The sequence below is a fragment of the Cervus elaphus genome, chromosome 16 (genome assembly GCF_910594005.1).
Source record: "Cervus elaphus chromosome 16, mCerEla1.1, whole genome shotgun sequence".
In the NCBI taxonomy this organism is placed as follows: domain Eukaryota; kingdom Metazoa; phylum Chordata; class Mammalia; order Artiodactyla; family Cervidae; genus Cervus; species Cervus elaphus.
Genome location: NC_057830.1, coordinates 2,613,208 through 2,636,742, shown reverse-complemented (window position 1 = coordinate 2,636,742; position 23,535 = coordinate 2,613,208). Strand labels below are relative to the sequence as shown.

The following is a 23,535-nucleotide window of genomic DNA, read 5'->3' as shown; positions in this document are numbered from 1 at the left end:
TGACCTTGCGTGACCTCCTCCTCTTGGGGTCTGGGTTTCTCCACCTGAGTGTGACTCACACCGGAAGAGTGAATCCTGACCCCACCGCTGACCCGGATGGGGCTTCAACACATCACTTCCCTCTTCTTAGCTTCCGTGTCTTTGCCTACAAACAGGAGCCAACGGATGGGTATGATAAGGGGGTGATAAGTGAAAAATGAGAGTAAAGCTGTAGTTAGTATGATTTAAACGCATTTTTTATAAGTCTCTCTCTCTGTGTGTCTGTGTACGTACCGTTTCAAAACGACAAAGAACATTTACTAAAATGTTCCCAGTAGCGCTCTCTGGACACTGGGCTCACGGCGGATTTTTTTTTTTTAACTTCCTTTTGTACATCACTTTTGTAGTTACCCAGTGTTTCTACCAGAGTACATGTCTCCTACCATTAGAAATGGACAATTAAGGGCAGAGATACTGGCTGTCCCTATGGCTCGGGGTGGTCCGAGATCCCCTGCAGACACCACCGAGGTGGCCTGTGAGCCGCCGGTGAGAGTGAAGTCCCCTCGGTTGTGCTCACACGCCCCTCCTCATGGGCACTGTGGGGGTGACTGGGTGGTTCCCACAGGCTGGGAGCGGAGGGACCCATCACCTCCCAAGGCTCCCCATGAAGATGTGACCTCATCTTGGCCGAAGACACAAAAGAAAGAGAAATTCCTCATCAGTCTAGAAGAAGGAAAACACTCCTTCTTCCTAATTCCACTGCCTCCCTTGCTCCCACCTGACCTTAGGGAGGCCACCTGGTCTCTCCGGCCTCAGTTTCCCAGTTTCTAAAAGGATATTCAACTCTGCCTGCCTCAGGGGTTTATGAGGAGCCAATGAAAGAATGGATCTGCCTGTGTCTTGCCTCCCCTCCCCCTGAACAGCCGGTAAACGGTAGGACCTCAGGTGTTTGGTGCATTTAATGTAGGGCTTTGGTGGAAGATGAATTAGTAAAGGTTTAAAATCCTCGTCTCGTCCTGCCATCAACAGCCTGAAGGGTCCCACGCGGGGGATCTGAGGCCCTCCCACCCAGTGCAGACACTTTCAGGCAGTTGGGACCACCTTGGATGCCTTCTGCACCCCAGCCCATCCCACCTTCCTGCCTTTCCCTCTGTGGGTCTGCCTTCCAGACATTACCTGCAAGCAAGACAGCATCCCATCTCTGGGCATTTACTCTTCCCCACATCCCTATCCTCTGCATCTCAAAATATTTAAAGGCTGAGTTTACATGCCACCTCTTCCAGGAAGCCCTCCCTGCTTCAACCAATGGGTCTGGACATCCCATGCTTTCTCTGAGTTTCTCTTATGTATCACTTTCAATGATCTACTTATGGACCTGTTTTGCCCACAGAGCTAAGAGTTCCGTGAGGATAGAGTGCATTTCTCACCTTTCCCCACCCGCCAGGGTCCAGCACAGTAGGTCTCAATAAAGCTCGGCCAAAAGAATGGCTGCGGCTCACAGTGTCTGAAGAGAGTGTGTGTCTCCTCCCATCAGACACACGTGGTGCAAGGTACAGAGTGATAGCTGTCTCTAGGAGTGCTTGTCCCACAAAGCCCTTATTAGCTCAGCGAGTGGGGGTGGTTATTCCTTCTCCAGGACACCAGCTTTGAGACAAGTGTTCCCATCACTCGCTCCTGTTTCCACACACATCAAGGAAGCAGGTCAGCCTCATGACAGGTTGTCAGCGGCGGGGACAAGAAAAAGAAGTCCTGACGTGTTGGTGGCCTGTCGTGTCTGGCGAGATGCTGCTAGCCTGCGAAGCACTAGAGCTCTGGCATCGTATTTCAGCCTTGTGAAAACCCCGTGGGTGGGTCAGGGCCAGGCAGGGTGCTTCTCGTGTCTGTAAGTGAAGAGGCTGAGGCAAGATGGGATACCAGGTCCGCCCTGGGGGCTGGGGTCTTGGTGTTCTGACACACTCAGCCCACTGGGCCGTGCTGACCACTCACCTCCCGTGGGAGGGCCAGCCTCAGAAACGCCAGGCTGGAGACGACAGGGGCTGCTAACCCATTTCACAGATGAGAACGCTGAGGGTCTGAAGAGTGACTCAGCCTCAGCAGGAGAGTAAGCTGCAGGCAAGGCTGGTGGGCAGAGGTGAGGCGGGCTGCCTTGGAGCTCTGCATGGCAACGCGAAGCCTCAGGGCTCTGGGAAGATGAGCCAGGGTCCTGCAGTTAGGTCGTGTAGCGACCTCCAAGGTGGGAAGACAAGTGAGCCCTGGCCTGGCCAGGCGGGCAGCGGTGCCCCCGCTTCTTGCCAGCCTCTCCTGTGTAGCATCTCCTCTGAGGTCAGTGAACGCGGTGAGTGAGGCAGAAGGGGCAGTTCCCCCGTTACAGACAGAAGACCAAGCAGGAGAACCTTGGGTGCTGCCTACAAAACTAGCCGGCCCACCCAGACCTCAGAAGTCACCACTAGCTCCCACAACCCTTCATGAAAACTGCAAAAGAGATTAAAGAACAGTTCTTTCTTTGGCTTTATACACACAAAAGGACAGCGTCTGCGGGTGGCTCAGAGGTCCTGACCCGTCAAATAGAGATGTGGTTACTTTGGTTCAGCGGGTGACATGGGGTTCTGAACATGGCTAAGGGGGGGCCCCCGGGCAGGCAGCACGGGGAGTGTGGGTCCCTATCCTTCTCCATGCTCCTTGCGGCTGCTCCTGGGAGCTCAGAGACCTGGTTTCCCCGGGAGGAGGCGGAGGGGCCTTTGGCTGGGGGAGGCGCAGGACACAGGGCCTGTGTGTGGCTCTGCATAGAGGGGAAGCCAGCTGCCAGGCCCAGCGGGGACAGAGCCATGCAGGCCACTCGCCCACCTCAAGGTGCTGAAGGCGAGTCAGGACACTAGAGGGCAGGGGGCTCCTGAACGCTGCAGCCCTTGGCCTTAGCAGCCTGGGGGCCGAGCGTTAGAGACACTCTGGGCTTGGAAGGAACCGCGAAGGTCTTCAAATCCACCCCCCGTTTGATGCCCTCCCCAAAGCATAGCCCTCTGCGGTTGCTTGTTCACCTTCAGCGCCGGGGAACTCAGTCCAGGCCGGGACAGACTAAATTGCACTGGGCTCCGTCCCTTCCACCCCTGGTTGCGTTTCTGACCCCCCGAGCAGGAAGACAGCAAGCACGGTCTCCATGGTGACCCGCAGAGGCCTCCCCATCCCCGGAGCCCTTGGCTGAGGTCCCGCATCTCCAGCTCAGTGTCCACGCCCCAGCTGGGCCCCCACACCCTCCCTCTCTGGGCCAGAGTCCATCCCACGTTCGGGGCTGGGGTGGTTCTCCGGCCTCCAGTTCTGCGTGGTGAGTGCTGGGGGACCAGTTCTGCACCACCTCCCTCTGCACCTTCTGCCTCTGTGGGTCCGCTCCAAGGTCCCGCCGCTAAGGTGACGGCCAATCTGTCAGCCAGGCTCAGGGGATGCCAGCCCCGGCCCATCATCGTGCCCTGGGGTCTTGGGCACAAGGAGCTGGGACCGCGGTTATCGTGCTGACCCCCCTTCCGAGCTGGTCTCCCCGAGGACCCAGGCGTGGACGGCTGGGCCCCGCCAGCCCTAAGTGTTCGTCTCCACGATGCACTTGAGGAACATGGTGTCGTCCTTCACGTAGGCGTGCTTGGGCGACTGCAGCTTGTTGAGGGGGAAGAAGAGCGGGCAGCCGCTGGCCACGTTGGTTTCACTCTGGGGCCGCTGGAAGGAAGCTGAGTTCAGGTCGGGCCGGAAGGCGTCGATGGCGTGCTCACGGTTGTTCTGGTCCAGCAGCATGAAGGTGACCTGCGGGCAGCGTGGGGGGAGGTCAGGCCCGGGTCTGACCCAGGCGGGCCCTCTGACCCAGAGGTCACCCTGCTGTGGCTTTTATCTAGTTCCTCAGTCGTGTCCGACTCTTTTGCAACCCCATGGACGACAGCCAGCCAGGCTCCTCGGTCCACGGGATTTTCTGGGCCAGAATACTGGAGTGGGGAGCCATTCCCTTCTCCAGCGGATCTTCCCCACCCAGGGATCGAACCCACATCTCCTGCACTGAAGGTGGATTCTTTACCACTGAGCCATTGGGAAAGCCTGAGCTCACTCTGAGCAGGAGCCAGAGAAAGAAACAAGAGCCTGGCTTTTGTGGCTCCTGGTGAGAGCAGAAAGAAGCGCCTGGTGTGGGGAGCAGGCTCCAGGGGGCTCTGTGATCAGGGCTCAGAGGTTCTACCCGACAGGAAGGGGGAGTTCAGATGCCACCGTCAATTGTGGTTGGCTGTTAGGGGCTAAAGGAGAGACAATCCTGACAAGGAGGCTGGACCCCTTAAGCCAAGGTGCCCCTTCCTGCCTGGAGAGGTCTGACCCTTCAACTGCAGCCGGATCCTCTGCGACAGGCAGAGGGGTAAGAGGAGCCAGGCCTTCCACTGAGCGGGTGTCCATCACATCCTGAAACATGAACCCAGCTTCTGTTCTGCACAGGGGCCCTGTCTGTCCCCGGGAAGCCAGTGATCTTGAAGTGACATATAATCCCCCCTCCGGCCCACACCACTGAAATACCCATCACACCCGCCGCCATGGTTCTCAAACAAGGCTGCACTTTAGAATTCCCTGGGAAGGTCTGAAAATTCCCAGTGCCCAGGGCGCAGCATTTACGGTAGTGAGGCCCAGTCATTAACATTTTTAAAACTCCCCCGGAACATATGGGAACCGGTTTTGACCTACTGACTCATACCCAGACCCTGCGGCGCCCCCACCCCCAGCCATTAGCTCTCTCTCACCCCCCTTCGCCCCAGCTCAGGTCTGGAGTCCACACTCTCCCCCGCCCCCTTGCTGCTGCTGTTCCCCTTCGGGAATGCCTGCCACACCCCCACCTCCGGCTGCCCTTTGAAACACTTTTAACAAACGTTATTTTTTAGAGCAGTTTTAGGTGCATGGCAAAATTGAATGGAGAATTAGAGAGATTTCCAAGTATCGCCACACTGCCTCCTATGCTATCAACATCCTCCACCCGAGAGGAACATTGGCTACAACTGATGAACCTCTGCTGACACATCATATTCACCCAAAGTCCCCAGTTTACTTTAAGGCTCATGCCTGGTTTTGTACATCCTATAGGTGTGGGCAGATGTATAAGGACAGGAATCTATCATTATCATATCAGAGGATCTAGGAGTGTAGTGTTCCTCGCTCAGTCGTGCCCAGCTCTTTGCAATCTCAGGGACTGGGGCCCTTCAGGTTCCTCCGTCCATGGGATTCTCCAGGCAAGAATACTGGAGTGGGTTGCCATGCCCTTCTCCAGGGGATCTTCCCGACCCAGGAACTGAACCCAGGTCTCCTGAATTGCAGGTGGATTCTCGACCATCTGAGCTACAGGGAAGCCCCTCGGGGTATTTACACTGCCCTAAATCCTCTGCGTTCCACCTATTCATCCCTCCTCTCCTCCATGAAACCCTGGCAACCTTTGATTTTCTCACTGTCTTCGCAGTTTGCCTTTTGCAGAATATCATGTAACTGGAATCATACAGTATGTAGCTTCTTCAGATTGGCTTCTTTCACTTAAACATGCATTTAAGGTTCCTCCGTATCCTTTCATGGCTCCCTAGCTTATTTCTTTGGAGTGCTAAATAATACTCTATTGTCTAGATGGACCACAGTTTATCTATGCATTTACCTTGAAGGACATCTTGGCTGCTTCCGAGTTTTGGCAGTTATGAATAAAGGTGCTACCAATATCTGTCTGCAGGGTTTTGGGGGGACTTAAGTTTTCAGCTCATTTGAGTAAATGCCAAGGAGTGTGATTTCTGGGTCACGTGGTAAGAGTATGTTTAGTTTTGTGAGAAACTGCCAAACCTTCATCCAAAGTGGCGGCACTGTTTCATATTCCCACCAGCAACGCACGAGCGTCCCTGTTGCTCCACATCCTTGCCAACACTTGATGTTGTCAGCATTGAGGATTTCGGCCATTCTTAAAGGGATACGGTGGTATCTGCCTCCCTCCCTTTTTCTGAGAGTGCTGCTGTTGCAGGCTAGACCCACAGCACCTCCTATAGGAAGTTTTCTTTATTCACCCCGCCGTGTGAACTCCATCTCTACACGTCTCCCAGGGCTGCCGGCCCAGGCATTTTAGCTCCTGGACTCAAGCAAGCAGCAGCCTTGGCTACTAGAGGGGAACTCAGGCTCTTGTTTCACAAGCGGGGAAACTGATAACACAGAGGGTGAAGGGCTCTCCGAGGTCACACAGGTGAGTTCATGGCTAAACCAGGACCAGGACCCAGGTCTCCTCCACCTGAAGCAGCCCCTCATTGCCCGGGCCCGCCCGTACCTTGTTCCTGAAAGGCCACGACAGCAGAGCATCATACTCCCCTCTCATGATCACGATGAAGAGGGACAGGTGGGTCCTCTTCCCCGTCCCATCCCCGTTCAGGTAGAGCCGCAGGCACAACTTGTATCCGTACTTGGCGGTGTAGAAAGCTGAAACGCGGAAGCCAGAGTCATCACCAGGGCAGCTGGCAAGTGCTAGACTTTCCAGATGAGGGAACTGGGGCTGGCAGTTCGGCAGGCCTGGGTCGTGGCCCCAGACCGTGACATCTGGGATTGGAGCTGCTTCTCCACCATAGAGCATCAGGGGGCATCCCCGGTGGCTCAGCGTTAAAGTCTGCCCGCAAGGCAGGAGACGTGGCTTCAAACCCTGGGTCGGGAAGATCCCCTGGAGAAGGAGGTGGCAACCCTCTCCAGTGTTCTTGCCTGGGAAATCCTACAGACAGAGGAGCCTGGCAGGCTACAGTCCATGCGGTTGCAAAAGAGTCAGACATGACTTAGTGACTCGACAATAAACAAAAACATACAGCGTTAAACCTTGGAGAACACCTGGCCCGCTGGATGTCAAGGGCCATCAGGATCGCAGACCGCCAGGCCCCAGGCCTGGAGCTTCTGACTCAGCAGTGCGGGGTGAGGACTGAGAATTCACGTTTCTGACAGGGGACAGAGGCGCTGCTGGCCCCACCACTCCCGATTTAACCGACCTGCGTTTTGCAGTCAGGAGCCGGAGCCCAGCAAGGGGAAGTGGCCGGCCCACAAAGTCACAGCGAGCTGGGGTCAGGGCCAGAGTGAAGGGCCCGGCCTCCTAAGTCCCAACATGCAGCTCTTTCTGCAGCCCCAGGCTAAGCGGCTGGGGTCTCCTGGGGGCTGGGAGGGAGTGGGGCGGCTCACAGTTCTGCCGGCCACCCTTGACACAGGCCCCTGGGATGAACCATCCCCTGTTGGTTAGGTGCAGGGCCTGTGGGCTCTCGCCCTGGGCAGCTGAAAGAACCGTCTGAGTGTGAGCTCCAGCGGCTGATCCTATGGGGGGCCGTCTGGGAGGGGCAGAGCGGGGACAGGGTGTGCAGGGCAGGAAGGCGTGGAGCAGGGACAGGCTGACGGTCTGACTCATCTCTGCCCTCTGTGCTTTGGTAGAACAGGAAGCCAGAGACACTGCTTGCTTTTTCCCTCTTTGGAAAGCAGCCAGGACACAAAGCTTGCGTGTAGAGGGCAAGGCCACCCCATGAAGGAGCTGCCCCAGTTCCTGAGGCAAGGGGCCTGGCTTGGGGGCCCACCTCCCCTGTGGGACGGGGCAGACTCCCATGCCCCCTCTTAATCCTAGCGCTGTTGGCCTTGGGTGAGTCAGAGGAGCTGACAGACAAGAAAGGCATGAGGTTGGAGCAGACGTGAGTGGGGGTTAAAATTGCCTTCTGCAGAAATCCTCCTTAACAACCCACCCATTTTTCTTAGACGCACATGAGGGAGGCAAGGGGAAAAGCAGAGGTCTGAGGACAAACATGCAGAGCGTTACAGAAGCAGGTCTCAGCTAACGAAGAGAGACGTCAACCGAGTAACTGCCCACTTTACACAAAATATTGTGCCAGGCCCCGGGATCCTAGAAATGAGTAAGAACTGCCCTGATTTACACAACGCTCACTCACATGCTCCCCACAACTGTACACAGATGCCTGTGGTCTTACCTAGATCTCCCCTTGTCTGATTTCAGGTCACTGGGTCTCCTATGAAAGCCATCCTCCACTTGCCTGGAGTCTGCATGGACTTGGGTTCACAGCGCACTCTCTTTCCCAACCGCCATCCACACAAACAACTGAGATGACTTGTTCCTAGCTGCAGAACGTGCCTGACGTTCAGGGAGGCAGAAGGCCAGCCTGGTGCCAACAGTCCCTGCTCCACACAGCGGGGCGGGGGAGCCTACCACCTCCACGGGCCTGCCAGGGCCGGGCATCTGAACAGACTCGGGCCTAACTGGACGCAGCACGGCTGTCAGAGCGGACCGCCCCGTACCTCTTGTCTCCTGGGCCCCGTGGGGCCTGCCTCCCCCGCAGGGGCCTGCACCCCTCCCCACTCCCAGGGGAGTTACCTGGGGAGAAGAGGCTGACGGTCCTGCCGCAGGCCGACTCCTGACAACGCCGGGAGACGTTGGTGATCTTCCAGAGGAAGGTGCCGTCGTAGGAGGCCTCCTCCATCAGGCGCAGGCTCTGCTCCAGCTTGCCCAAGGCCTGGTCCTTCTGGGCCAGGGTCTGCTGCAACTCCAGCACCTGGGGCGGGGAAGCCCATTTAGCCAGAGGCACCAGAACCCAGCCTGAGGGTGAGGGAGCGATGGCGGGATGCAGAGAGAGATACAGCTGTTCCCCAAATGGCTTTCCTGACCTTGCCTCCCTCGGCCGCAGGCATCTCTCTCTGCATATGCTGGCCCTCCTGCCTGGAATTCCTCTTCCTCCCTTCTCCACTGGCAAACTCCTATGCACCCGTCAGGAATCCGGCTCACATAGCCCTTCCTCTGGGAAGTCTTCGACCACTGCCCTAGCTCAGCTGGTTTCCCTCTTTCCTCTCTGTTCTTAGAAGCGTCTGAGATATATATTTTCTGCTTTTCCTACAGGATAGATGGTCTGGGCCCATGCTCATTTCATCTGTGGCCATGTGGCTCAGACGGTAAAGAATGTGCCTGCAACACGGGAGATGCAGGTTTGATCCCTGGGTTGGGAAGATCCCCTAGAGAAGGGAGTGGCAACCCACCCCAGTATTCTTGTCTGGAGATTCCCTGGACAGAGGTGCCTGGCGGGCTACAGTCCATGGGGTTCCAAGGAGTGACTTTCACAAGATTTGCATAGTGCTTGGCATGTAAGAGTTGAGCCACAAAACTTGTCAAGGAACTGAAGACATGGTCACTCTGCCCTTGTGGGGAGTGGGCAGGCACCACCTTCCAACTAGGGCAAGAGTTGCATAAATAAATCCTTTACTCTGTCACTCAAAGCCAGTGTCTGGCTCTTCTAGTAGGTTCCTCCATTGACATGTGAAAAAAATACAAATTTATTCTCAGGCATACTCAGGTAGGGAGGTCAGGAATGGAAGTGAGCATCCTTAAAGAAAATCGAATCCCTAATTTTACGGATGAAAAAGTCACAGTCCTGTGACTTGCTCAGATCTACACAGCAAGTGAATGGTGGGTCTGGAACTAAAATCCAGGCCGAGTTCAACATAAGATGGGGATGTAATACTGTTGCCCCATGAGAAGCAACACAGCATTGTGACTGGTCATATTAAGAGAAGTATAAGCTCTGCAACAAAGGAGGTTACAGTCTGACTCAACCAAGAACCGTCAGATAAGTGAATTATCTGGTGGCCTGGTACCATCACGCTGAAGGGTGGAATTCTTTAGAGACTGAGCCGGAATACATGAAACAACGGGCTCTGATGAAGTGTGAAGGCGCTGGGGGTGTTTAGCCTAAAGAAGGAAACACTCAGGCAGGATATTATTACTGATGTCTCATTTCCAAAGAACCTCCATGGGGGCTAGAAGTCAGATGTTTTGTGGGCCCCGAGGGGCAGGGAAGACAGAGAGACTAATTTTAGCTTAGTATGACAGAGAACTTTCTGAGCATGAAAAATGTCCGACAGTGGAATGAGATGCTTGGGGTAGGAATAGTCTATTGCAGAAGAAACTGAAGCAAACAAAATGAAGCGCTGGATGGGGGAATTTAACTATCACTTCTGCCTCAGTCCTCTCCCTAGGTCTCAGGACACAGGAGAGAGATTTTTGATGGGGGCATGGCTGGTCTGTGCAGGGAGAAGGCATAGGAGGAAGGCTGGTCCATTTGCTCTGGAGACAAGATGGGGCAAGGGATGGGGGGGCGGTGGCCTGAACTGCCCTGAAGGTGAACTTGCCTCCCAGGCTCACCCTCTGCTCCAGCCTCAGGATGTGTTCGCGGTCCAGCTGGCTCTGGTGGATGGAGGCGGCCAGGGCCAGGTGGGAGGCCTCCACCTCCTTGTTGAGGACGGCCACGATGTTCTCGAACACACATAGCTTCCCTTCCAGCTCCGTCAGGAGCTTCTCCTTCATGAAGTGCTGCAGGGCCAGCTCCTCCTGGCTCTCGGAGCAGGGGGCCCGGTAGCAGTCCACCTCCAGGTCCCCGGCCACCTCCACGGCCCCCTGCAGTTGCAGGTCCGACAGGTTCCGTTCCAGGGCTATAGGCCCGTACCCCAGGCCAGAGCCCAGCTGGGCCTTCCACTGCTTCATGAACCCCAACAGCAGGTTCAGGTGGGCGGCCTGGGAGGTGACCTCATGCTCCTCCATGAACTTCGGGCTTCCCTGCCGAGACAGTGGGACTGATCAGCGAAAACTGAGGAGGAGCAGGGAGAACCAGGGAGCCAAGGAGAGCCCCACCATCAGTGGTTACCAAGGGACGTCACATCCATTCACCCAGCAACGGGAAGTTCACAGCAAGAGGGATGTGGAGAAGGGCCCTGGCCTTAGACACGCCCGTGGCGAGCCATCTTCCAGAGCAACACTTCTGTCCTGCCCTGGAGCCCACTCATGATTCAGGACCATGGAGAGAGGCAGAGCGGTTGGGGGCAGTGGGGAGGGGAGGGTCTTTTTTGTGATGCCACTGCGATGCTCAGGTGAGACATTAAGAAGAACTCCCCTGAGCACAAAGATGATTTACTAGTGATTCTGTGGCTTGTAAGCCACATAAGGTACATCCAGAGCAGCAGCTGGATGTTGGGGGGAAACCCGAGAGGCTGAGCGAGGAGGTCTGAGACTGCAGTGTACAGACCTCCTTTCTCTCACCTAGATACTTACCTTGAAGGAGCAGCCAACACCTGCAAAGGGGCACCCGACTCCAGCCTCAGCCACCTCGGGGTGATCCTGGAAATAAGAACCACGTCACTGGACGTTGCGGGGGTCCCGGTAGCATTGGGGAGTCTGTGAAGCACCGACATCCGCCAGGCAGGGGCTGGGCCAGGCCACGAAGCTTTGCACCCGCTGTTCGTTCTGCCTGGCTGATTTCTTTCCACCTTCAAGCTTCTGTGACCCTCCTTCAAAATGCGACCAGAGCTCCTGCTGTGATCCTTGGAAGCACTGCCACCCCTCTTGCTGGGACGGGTTCCTCCCAACTCACTGTTTGGTTGCCCCCACTGGTCTGGGAGCTCCCCAAGGGTCCCAAACAAGCAACTTGGCAATACTGCCAACCTATGCATAGGTCTGAGGAGTTTGGAAAATGGCTTTCGTGGTCATAGTTCTCCCGAGGGCCCAAACAACACTTGGGGATGCCAGGGTAGGTTTTCTGTTCCCATTTGACTGATGAAGAAACTGAGGCTCATGGAGGGGAAGGGATTTACTCCAGGAGGAACAGCCAGGAAGCTGCAGAGCTCCACGGCCCTTCCCACCCCACGTCTCTTGTCATTCAGCCACTAAGCCGTGTCGGACTAGTTCTGACCCCACGCACTGCAGCACTCCAGGCTTCCCTGTCCTTCACTATCTCCCAGAATTTGCTCAAACTCATGTCCATATAGTTGGTGATGCCACCTCTGTCTCTTATTAAAAGTAAACCCAGGAGAGACTGGGAGGACACTTTTTTTTTCCAAAACATATATCTGTAAAGGCCTTATATACAGAATATATAAAGAACTCTTACAATTCAATAAGACGACAGACAGCCTAACACAAAATGGGTAAAATACTGAACAGATACTTCATAAAAGGAGAGACATAAATGACAAGCCTATGAAAGTAAGTTCATCAGCAGCAGTCATCAGAGAAATGCAAACTGTTATAAAATGCCACTGTTCACTCACTAAATGGCAACATTTTTAAAAAATGGCAATACCAAGCTTTGGGGAGGATGTGGAGGAACTGAAAAACGCTTGTAGGTTGCTCACGGGAATACAAAACAGTACAGATGCTTTGGGACAAACTATGCAAGTATCTCATAAAGTGAAATCATAAAGTAACTTACAGACCATGCTTACCAAGCTAGCAGATAACCCACACATTCCACTCCTAGGGATTTACCCAAGAGAAACTGAAAATGTTTCCGTGTGTATGCAAATGTCCAGGCAGCTTTACTCATAACAGGCCCACGCTGGAGGATATCCAAGTTTTCATCTGCTGGTAGATGGGTGAAGTGTAGTGTGTCCTCCGTACCTGAGGACACTCCGTACACTTACTACTCAGCAACTGGATGGACTAAATTACTAACATCTGCGATAACAGAGGGACCTTGAAACATTCTGCCAAATGAAGAGCCAAACACGGAAGACCGCATACTAGAAATCTGTTCCAAGTTAATTTTTTCTTCTGATATTAAAAACAATTTTTTTGGCTTCACCATGCATGTGGGATCGTAGGTGCCTGACCAGGGATCAAACCTGTGCCCCCTGCATTGGAAGTGCGGAGTCTAAACCACTGGACCATCAGGGAAGTCCCTAGGATTTCATTCTCATGAGATTCTAGAAAAGGCCAAACCATGAACAGAAAGTAGATCAGTGGCTGCCTGGGGCTGCAGCTGGGGGAGACTGACGAGCCAGGGGCACAAGGAAGCTTTTATCTGGTGCAGAAGCATTCATGTTCTTCACTGCAGGTCACACGATTACAGGTATTTACCGGCATCCGTCAATCTGTACACTTAAAATGAATGAATTTTATTACACACAAATAATATCTTGACTTTCCAAGAGCTTTGTCGTTGTTTTTAAGAATCACCTCTCAGGGTGACGTGAGGGGAGATCTGGATGGGAGGAGGGGAGGGCAGAAGTCTTTGGGCTGAGCAAATACAAAGTCACACTAGTCATCATTCTGTGAAAGTTAAAACAGCTAGAGCTGTGGGCTTCATGAGACAGCTGGACTGGAACGCAGAGCACGCCCAGCACAGCGGTGCCCCACGGCCTCAGGCTCCAGGCACAAGATGTTCCCAACCAGGAACAGAAAACAGATGTTTTCCGGGAGGGAGGCAGCCTTGGCAGGGAGACCAGGAGGCCTTTGCAAAGCGCCCCGTGACGCAGCTTCTCCCAGCAGGTAGCTCCCTGATGTGCGGGGGGTGGAGGACCCGAGGCGGATGAGGACCTGGTGATGGATGCGGGTGACCACTCTGGCCCTGCAACTCCCTCCAAGCCCGCGAGGCGAACCCTCTGCGGCTTTAAGAGTCTACTGTGCTCGAAGTGAGAGGCAGAGGGCGGTAAGAAGGTGAGAGTGAGGAGACTATCGGTGGGTTCCAGAATCGCACACGGGTGGCGGGGCGCGCGCTCCTCTGGCGGCTGAGCCTCGGGGTGCTGTGTCTGTGCGGTGAAAGCCCAGGCAGACGGGCAAGCGCGTGTGCACAGAGCAAGCCTCCTTGTTACCACGTGTGGCGGAGGCGGCTGGGGCCAGCCGCTCCCAGCAGGCAGAGGAGAGGCGGCTGGGGGCCAGTCACCCACAGCAGGCAGAGGAGAGGCGGCTGGGGGCCAGTCACCCCCAGCAGGCAGAGGAGAGGCGGCTGGGGGCCAGTCACCCCCAGCAGGCAGAGGAGAGGCGGCTGGGGGCCAGTCACCCAGAGCAGGCAGAGGAGAGGCTGCTGGGGGCCAGTCACCCAGAGCAGGCAGAGGAGAGGCTGCTGGGGCCAGTCACCCACAGCAGGCAGAGGAGAGGCGGCTGGGGCCAGTCACCCCCAGCAGGCAGAGGAGAGGCTGCTGGGGGCCAGCCGCCCCCAGCAGGCAGAGGAGAGGCTGCTGGGGGCCAGCCGCACTGCCCAGAGAGCCAGCATCAGTCGCTCAGTCTCTCACTCCTTGCGGTGCTTACAGGGGTTGGCTCTGGAGCTGTCCTGTTGGGGTGCAAAGCCCATTTCTGTCAGTTCACCTACTTAGCTGTGTGGTCCTGGGGGACTCACTAACTCCCCCAGGTTTCAGTTTCCCAATCTGGAAAATGAAGACAATAATAGAACGCACAGCTCCCCCCTCCATAGAGTTATGGTGAGGATTAAATGCCATAATACATGTAAATTCTGATACGAGTGACCTATTCTGTTATTGTAATAAAATACCACAAACTTAATGGCTTAAACAACCCACATTTATTGTCTTATGGTTCTGGAAATCAGAAGTCCTAACATCAAGGTGTCAGCAGGACTGTGTTCCTTCTGGAGACCAGAGGGGAGAACCTGTTTTCTGGTCTTTTCCAGCTTCCAGAGGCTGCCTGCGTTCTGGGCTCATGGTCCCTCCCTCCAGAGTCAGAGGCAGCAGCGGAGCATCTTCCAGCTTCTCTCTGATTCTGTCTCTCTTGTCTTCCTCTTTTGAGGACCCTTGTGATTACAATGAGCTCACCCAACAACCCAGAGTCATCTCCCCATCACAAGATCCTTAACTTAGTAACGTCCGCAAAGTACAAAGACCCTTTGGTCACTGTCATGGGCTGAGTGGTGTCCGTGCGTGTGTGTGTAGTAAGTCGCTTCAGTGGTGTCTGTCTGTGACCCTGTGAACTGCAGCCCACCAGGCTCCCCTGTCCATGGGATTCTCTAGGCAAGAATACTGGAGTGGGTTGCCATGCCCTCCTCCAGGGGATCTTCCCCACCCAGGGATTGAACCTGTGCCCCCTGCATTGGAAGCTCTGAGTCTTAACCGCTGGATTACCTGGGAAGTCCCCAGAGACATGGTCTTTAAAGAGGTGATTAAGTTGGAATGAGGTCATTGGGACGGGCCCTGCCCCAGTGTGACGGGTGTCCTTGCAAGAAGAGGAAACAGGGCACAGACTTTCAGAGGGAAGAGGATGCGAAGACGCTAGGAGAAGACGGCATCCACCAGCCAAGGAGAGAGGCCTTGGAAGAGACCGACTCGGCCTGAACTTGCCTCCGGAACTGCAAGGAGATCAATCTCTGTTGTTTCCACCGCCCAGTCTGTGGTCCCTTGTTACGGCAGCCCGAGCAGACTAATGCAGTCACGTAAGGTGACATATTCACAGGTCCCGGGGATTAACACGTGGACAGCTTTGGGGAGCACGATTCTGCCTGATGTTCACTCAGTTGAGCCCTGATGAGCAGTAGCGGACCTGCTATTACCATAATTATTCCTGTGGATGAAGCACTGCCCTTGGGACATCTTTTTCCCTCCCCCTAATGGCTGTCACATACATGCACCTCATTGAATCTTCACACCTCAAACGCGTAGTAATTCTATAAAACCCTGCTTTCCCCACTGGATTTCCTCAGGGGCTGGCAGACATGAGGAACATCCCTACGTGCACGTGTATTTACATAGGACCAAAGCATTTTTGCAAGCTACCTCCTAGGATCCCTGCAGTAATCCTTCAAGGCAGGCAGGGCGGAGCTGGTTTCACCTGAACACAGGTGAGGCCTGGGCGAGTGGCTCAGTCTGGGTCACGCGGAGCTTGTACAAGCGAGGAGCCCGCTGTCCTGCAGGCACGAGCCCTTCTCCGCCCCCGTGTGAGCACAGCCCTGCTGGGTCTCCCAGGACCACCCGGAGGAGGTCGGGGCTCTGAAGTTCTGCCTCTCTCATGGAGGTGAAGAAGCTGAAGCTCAGGGAAGGCTGCTGACTTATAGGAGACGATGCAATTTTGGGGCAAAGCCGTGGTGGAGGCCAGGCGCCTGGGATCCACGTCCAGGGCCCTTTCCCCCCCAGGGAGAGAGGGGTGGCTCATCTGAAGGCAGGGACCCAGGGCGCTAGAGAGGCAAGCCGGCTGGGGCTGCGGGGGAAGAACAGGGCATCCGTCCTGGGCCAAGCCAGTGCCACAAGCGGCCCCTGTGTGAGCTGCCTCACGGCTGGCAAACCGCTAAAAATAAAACTTGCGGTGGAATTTCCTCCGGGGAGGAAACAGAGAAAACACAATCCCAGCCCTGAGCGAACACTTGTCCTTCTGTCCACGTCCGAGAAGTCGGGGGGGTGTGGTGTTCCCGGCTGCCTACTGACCCAGGCCCTTTGTGACGGGGTCAGCAGAGGGCTGTTGGGGGGCCTCCACTTGAGGACCCAGGGGCCTCTGATGGGGGGGGTGTTAAGAGGATACTGGGGGCACGGGAGAAGCCTCTGTGAAGCCACCGCACAGAACAGAGGGGCCTGCAATGTGCCGGGCACTGTCCACACTGCTGCGCTGGGCGCAGAGGCTGGCCAAGGTCTTTGAGGGCTGGACGGGGTGTTTTTGCTTGGGTCTCAGCTAGTGCTGAGGGAGAGGCACTCTACCAGGACAGGGTGGACCTGGCCCACCCGCCAGTTCCTACCCTCCTCTGTATCTGAGCCAGTTTCCTTTCTGGCGGCCTCTGCTTGGCTCAACTGCCACCTCCTCCAGGAAGTCCTGCCTGATTCTCCTTGTTGAAAGGAGTCTTGCCCATTCCTGTTTTCACAGCGCTTGCTGGATTCCAGCACTTAGGCTGACTGGGTATTTAAACCTGTGTAAACAAAACACTTGGGGTGATCCCCCCTCTGGAGGCAGCAGAGAGGTGCCAGGAGTCCCGGGGGCAGGAAGAGGGAGCCTGGCTCTGGCTCCCCGATGCGGTAAGGCTGCTGCAGGCACGCCTGTCCCCTGAGCCTCCAGTCACCCACTGGTATCGCCACCACCCATGACACAGGATGTCACAGGGCAGATGGGGTCACAGATGCAACCGCCAAGCTCAGAAGCGCGAGGGGGCTCATTTTCCAGCTCATTTCCAGGGGCTGGGTTTCAACAGACACAAAGAAGCGTGTAGGCTGAGGACGGACTCGAGAGGGACGTGGTCAGCGTCCTCCCACAGACGCAGGACGGCCTCAGGACGCAGGGGGCTGACTGCCTTGCCTTTTGCGGCCCTGAGGGAGACAGACGTCAGCTCGGAACAAAGGGAGCGGACAATGGCACAGTAGTTAGTTCCTCATGGTGGTTTTGTGCAGTGATGAGCTGCCCGTCACTGAAGGGACACCAAGCCACTTGGCAGGAATCCAGTACAGAACGGAAATGGGACTAGACAGCTCGACCTCCGATCGTTTTCAGATTCTAGGGTAATTTGAGGCATTCTTGTAAGCCACTGGCAGCAGGGGCCAGCCTGCTTTGGACCTTCCCGAGTGGCCTCAGAGGGAAGAGACAGAGCAACAGCCCGGTGTCCGGGGCCTGCGGCAGGCAGGACTGACTGCTGTCTCCTCTCACTGTCACTCCCGTAGGAAGGTCGTTCCAGGCCAGAACCAAGTCCCCACCCGGGTCAACAGTCATCCTTTCATGTCTGCTTCTGACACGAGCTAATCAGTCCGGGGCTCTGAGCGCTCCTCGGAGGGACAGGCCTCTAACCAAGCCAGAGGAGGACAAGCATGAGCGGGTGGCGCAGAGAGGGTCGCAAGGACGGGCGCCTCGGGGCGTAGTGCAGCCGGCTTCCGGCCCGGCCCCGCACCCCACCTCCACTTCCCAGGATTCCTCAGATGCGCAGACTCGGGCCCGCCACGTGTGCAAAGTGTTGATTTGTCATCAGCTGCCTTCCTTTGGTCAAAAGTCCCCCCAAAGTTCCCATCGGGTCAGGAGCTGGTGGAGTCCCTGGTCTTTCCACTTGTGGCTTTGTGCAGGTGTCAGACCACTGGCTCACACCGCCCCTCAGCTTTCCACGGGGGGTGCACCCCCCCCCCCACGCTGTAGCCTGCTGAGCGCCTGTGACTCCATCATTAGAGTCACTCCACGTGGTCAAAGGCATCGAGTTTCAAAGTGCACCCTGCAGGGCCCTAGGAATCCAGAGTCTCTGGGGGCTGGGGCAGGAGAAAGCAGTGGGGTAACCGCAGGGCCAGAGGTCCAGGCTCCCCTTCTGCTTTCATCTGATTTCACACTGACAAAGATGAAAAAATTAGAACTACTGAATTGGGAGATATTAAAATATCTCTGCTTTATATTATCTAAGATTTACACAATGAATCTGGATTCATTCTGTTCAGAGGCAAGACTAAAGCAAACCAGAAACAAACGTCCTAATGCCTTCAGGCAGGTAGTTGCCTTGGAAAGCAGATAGCCTACCCCTCCCCTTGGAGGGGGGAGCACGGAGGCCCAGTGAGCACAGAGATGCCCTACTAGGGAGGTTTGGGAAGTTATTCCAGCGGTGATAATCCTATTAGCTCTACCAGTGGTAGAGTATAAAGTTCCGGGGAAATGCACTAGATCCTTACTATGGTTCCCTGGAGGGTCTGTGGGGGAGAGGGCTGCCGAAGAGAAGAGAGGAAAGCCCTCAAAACCAGCTCTGGTGGGACAGACGTCCCCCTGACTCTCTGGAGGAGAGGGGGCTGGAGCGGAGAAGGGGAAGGAGGCATGGAGACCCGCCGGCCTCTCGTTCCACAGCCGGAGGGAGAGAGCCCCGACAGCCAGTGACAGGCAATGGGACATCGCCGGTACTGAAAAGGCTCTGTCCTAGCCACTCCAGTATTCTTGCCTGGAAAATCCCATGGACGGAGGAGCCTGGTAGGCTGCAGTCCATGCGGTCGCGAAGAGTTGGACATGGCTGAGCGACTTTACTTTCACTTTTCACTTTTATGCATTGGAGAAGGAAATGGCAACCCACTCCAGTGTTCTTGCCTGGAGAATCCCAGGGATGGGGTCGCACAGAGTCGGACACGACTGAAGTGACTTAGCAGGAGCAGTAAGGCAGCGTCTTCATTTCACAGGCAGACACACAGCAGCCATCTCATCCTTGACACCAGGCTCCTGATCCCCCCCACCCTCACCCAGGGCCACAGTTTGGCCAAGGGTACAGCTTTGGTCCAAAGGAGCCGGGCGCCTCGCAGTGTGGCCAGCTCGGGTGTGGAGCTGGGGAGACCGTGGTCACTGGGGAGCTTTGCGATGAGAATCCCCAGGGGGTGTTGGGGCCCCACGTGTAAGAAAAGGGGGTCAGATTTAGAGCCGGGGTTCCTAAAGCTCTGGATTCACAGACCAGTACCAGTTGTGTTTGCTTTTTAAATCAGGAGATCAACATAAAGATTGTCGTTTTTTAATTTTACCCCAAAAAAGGCTTTACCCTCAATTCTATCATCTATCATGATCATTTCCTTTATACAAAGACACACATAGGAAGGGCATCGTCTCAGAGTAAAGGGTGATTCTATAAATGGAAAGAATTTAGTTTTGTAAGAAAAAGTCATGACAATTTTCTTCCTTTCTTTCTTTTTTCAACCATTTTTGTCCTGAACTGGTTTGGGAACGAACCACAGTTGGTTGCCACGTGGGCACCTCTGGGCTGGACAGATGACCCACAAGGGTCTTTCCAGCTCAGAAGGGCCAGGGTTCTAAACGGTGCCTGAGGATGTCGTTTTGGCCCCTCTTATTCCTGGAAGCACAGCTTGGGGAAGCCGGAGAAGTGAGCTGAGGCTGGCCTGACCTGGTCTGAGAGCAAAGAGGGTCAGAAAGAGCTGTCTGCACCAGGAGTTGGCAAACTCTTTCTGGAAAGAGCCAGAGAGTGAATATCTGGGGGCTGGAAGGCCTCTGTTACGACTGTTCACCTCTGCAATCTCGGGGCCAAAGCGGCCACGCATAAGACATACATGACTGAGCTGTGGCGGTGAACCAGTCCAGCTCTATTCAGGGATCTGGAAGTTTGAAGTCTGGATCATTTTCACGTGTCATAGAATCTCATTCCCCTGTTGACTTTTGAAAACCCTTTAAGTGTAAAAACCATTCTCAGCTCGTGAGCTTACAAATAGGCAGCAGGCTGGGCCGGGCCCGAAGGCCGTGGTGTGTGGATCCCCGAATAGACAGCCACTCTCAGCCTGAACCTGCCACGGGTCAGCCAGGCGGCGTGGGACAAGCGGCTTTCTCACTGTGAGCATCAGTCTCCTCAGCACCAACAGACGGAATTCAGCCTAGACTCAGGACAAGCAGGGAGGTGCCTGCCCGCAGAGACAATGAACAAACCTCCCTGGCAGCGCCAGCTTACCTTCTCCTGAGACAGAAGGCTTCCTGGACTTTCAGATGGGGTGTCTTCCCCTTTGCATTTGGGACAGATCCGATCCTCACCATTCCTGGGAACACAAGCAGAAATGCCACTGAGCAGAGCCGCTGAGACTCCATGACACCAACCTCCACCCCAGAGCCCCAAAGGCCTGGGCCTTGCCCGGCATGGCAGCCGAGACCCATGAGCATATAGCTCCATCCCAGACCCACCATTCCTAAACCCCAAAAACACCGGGCACCCAGAGTTTTCCCATAGCTTGCAGTGAGCTTCTCTGGCAGCCAAACCTGATTTGAACTGACCAGGCTATTAGACCTGTTTTATCCCACTTAGTATGAATATTTATATTTGCAGAAATATCACTGCTTGATGTTTGAATATAAGGTATGTCCCCATTCCCTGCTGGAAGAATTATAATGTACTGAGTGGTTTTTCAAAAATCTGAAAAACTTTTTCATTCCACAATACATCCGACCCTAGGGGTTCAGGTAAGGGATTGTGGGTGTGTACTATATTAGTTCTTTGCAGATTCCTCTGTTTTATTCTGGTCTCTTATTTTTAGTAATTACAGATGACTTCTCAGAATAAGAAGGGGCCTCCAAGAACACCCAGCCTGAGATGCCTAACCAGGAAGTGGGTGTCAGATTCTGAATGAGATGACACATGGGCCTACATGCTTTTGCAAAGTGATCTGACCCCCAGCGAGCACCCCTGGTCAGGCCCATTTCACAGGGAGGAGAACGAGGTCTCAGAGGACGTAGGGGTGGGCTGAGGGAGAGAGACGCAGGCCAGACCTGGGACCCTTCCCTGCCCCTGCCACATTTTGGAAGAAGAGGTAAGGAAACCACAAGCCCCACTGCAAAAGCCTGAGGCGAGCCCAGGATGGTGAGACCAGTCAAGCTCGGCTCCCCGCCCCTTCTTCCCTTTCTACCATCACCTCTCTCTTCTCTTTCTCTCAGCCTTCTCCTTTGTCAAAGCATTTGAACCTCTCAAGTTTGCCTCAGAAGTTTCCCACCTCCCTAACCTGTAAAGTCCCCAGCAAAGGTCACGCTGGGGGTGTATGGCAGTTTAAGAACACCTCTGCTAGGAAACTGACCTCATCTCTCCATTAGACCTCATTGTCCTCATAGGATAACAGTGTCCACCTTTCCAAGGCTCTTCTGAAGAGTGTCTGGCACACAGTTGGTACATAATACTTGCATAATAAGGTGGGATTCTGATGATCATATTGATGTCACACCTCTCTGAATTATTTATAATATACACATTTTAATATATATGGTGTATGTTATATATGTATATTTTTATACGTATGCTAAAAGCATGTATTATAAATAAAGGTGTGTTCGTTGCTCAATTGCATCTGACTCTTTGCAACCCCATGACCATAGCCCGCCAGGCTCCTCTGTCCACGGGATTCTCCAGGCAAGAATACTTGAGTGGGTTGCCAGGCCCTTCTCCAGGGGACCTTCCCAACCCAGGGATCGAAACCGGGTCTCCTGCACTGCAGGCAGATTCTTAACCTTCTGAGCCACCAGGGAAATATAAAGGTATTTGTATACAATATAAAATAGAAAGGTATGTATATACAAATACATAGGAGATGGTGAAGGACAGGGAAGCCTGGTGTGGTGCAGTCCATGAGGTCGCAAAGAGTTGGACATGACTTAGCAGCTGAACAGGGACAATATACACATATAAATATATAATACATGAACAGACAATAATATACTAGATACTTTTGTCCCCTTTAGAAGAGTTCTCAGCAGTCTGAGGTGATGGGTGAGACTGTGGAAGGAGATACATCTGTACAGCAGTTTGTCATTTACCCAGGAGTTTACAGATAAATTCCCTATTATAAGAATCTTTTGGAATGTTATTGATTGGGCCTTGTAACAATCCCAGGAGGTAGAAAATCACTTTACAGGCATTTTATTGACAAGGGCGCTGAGGTTTGGGGACATTAAGCCATGAGCACAGGCCACATAGTAAGTGAGTTAGCCCAGGTGGGCTCAGAGGCTCTGCCTCCCTCGACGGCCTTCCGCAGAGGGAGCGGAGGGCTTTCTGTGTCTCCTCCTTCCGCCAGAAGTCAGACGGGGCGGTATCAGGGAAGCTGAGGACAGAGAGATGCAGGCACCTGCCTGAGAGCCAGGGGTCCTCTCGCCCTCGCCTCCCATCAGGAGTCCCTCCCCGGCGCCTCCTCCCCACCCACCCCTTCTCCTCCGACCCCTCACCTCGCATTCTCAGAGAGACAGACGGCGCAGCAGACAGGCCCGGGCTCTGGGGGGTCCTGGCAGGCGGTGGGGGGGCACCCAAAGGGGAACTCATTCTCATCGGGGGCCGGGCGGGGGCTGCTGGCCGAGCCAGAGGCCATCCTGGGGTCCCAGGCGGGCCCGGGGGTGGAGGGCCTGGTCCAAGCTCCTCGGGGCAGGGGCCCAGCCCCGCGGTCTGTGCTGGGAGAAGCGGTGTGCTCTGCTGGGCCACCCGCTCTGATACGCGGGCGGCTGATGCCTTTATCTTCTCGCTGGCTTGTATGGTTCGACGTCACTGCTGAGTCACAGCAGGGATGAGACAGGAATTACCCTTTGCGGTGCAAAAAATCCCCTGGATGGTGACTGCAGGCTCCAGGAGCGTCCAGTCATTCTTTTGAGTGAGAGGGAGGTAAAGAGCAAGTCAGACAGAGAGAAGAACCGCATCGCGGACTTTCAGGGACGGTAGTTCAGAGTTTCCCCTGTCGGGGGACCTCAGGCTGCGGCTGGCTTCCTCCACCTCCTCCCCAGGGCCAGGGGCAGAGAGAGCTCCAGTCCCTGACTCGTCTGTATTCCCTGGGCCCTCCGAGCAGTCTGGGATTCTCGGTGGGGGTGATCACCACTCTAGTGGAAATCCCCAGGGTTCTGGAGGCAGGTCCAAAAATGAAAGTTCCATGCGTATGAGCTCTGCCCCATCCAGAGGAGGTGAAAGTCACTTCCTCACAGTGGGTCTCGGTTACCCTGTCTGTAAAAAATTAAAAAAGGAATTGCAACAGGGCGTCTCCAAGCTTTCTGTGGGCACTAAAATTCCAGGACCCCATGGCCACGGTAACCAGGGGCAGCAGGAAGGCCCCTGATGGCCCCAGCCCTGCCCGGGGCATTCTTCATCAGCACGGTGATGACACCATGGACTGCTCAGGGCCCTACCCCCACGGCCCCACTCAGGAAATCATAGGTAGCCACAGACTCGGGTCAGGCACCACCACTTCCTGGCACTGAGGAGAACAAAGGTCTAAATAAATAGAAGGTCATGGAGACTTGGTCTCAGCAGTCAAGTGGGAGGCAGATCCTCGGCAGTGTAGGAAGCATGGCTCCTGGCACACCTCCTGTGCCCCGGGCAACATTCCTTAGAGCCAGCTGTTAGGAATTTC

At 54.9% G+C, this 23,535-nt stretch overlaps 1 protein-coding gene across 8 annotated transcripts in view; it reads right to left on the bottom strand.

The window, feature by feature from the left end:
* Positions 1 to 2,469: 2,469 nt before the first annotated feature.
* Positions 2,470 to 23,535, bottom strand: part of TRAF1 (TNF receptor associated factor 1) — a 30,754-nt gene continuing 9,688 nt past the window's right edge. For 5 of the 8 annotated variants that reach the window (XM_043927745.1, XM_043927743.1, XM_043927746.1 and 2 more), the window contains 7 exons: positions 22,370 to 23,129; positions 20,121 to 20,205; positions 11,075 to 11,140; positions 10,172 to 10,582; positions 8,354 to 8,531; positions 6,278 to 6,426; positions 2,470 to 3,765 (listed from right to left, as the gene is read on the bottom strand). In XM_043927745.1, coding sequence (XP_043783680.1) covers positions 3,547 to 3,765; positions 6,278 to 6,426; positions 8,354 to 8,531; positions 10,172 to 10,582; positions 11,075 to 11,140; positions 20,121 to 20,205; positions 22,370 to 22,509 — 1,248 coding nt within the window. In that variant the 5' untranslated portion in view covers positions 22,510 to 23,129 and the 3' untranslated portion in view covers positions 2,470 to 3,546. Of the gene's footprint in view, positions 3,766 to 6,277; positions 6,427 to 8,353; positions 8,532 to 10,158; positions 10,583 to 11,074; positions 11,141 to 20,120; positions 20,206 to 22,369; positions 23,130 to 23,535 lie in introns of all 8 variants that reach the window. The other 3 variants (XM_043927748.1, XM_043927749.1, XM_043927750.1) reach the window with 3 other exon arrangements.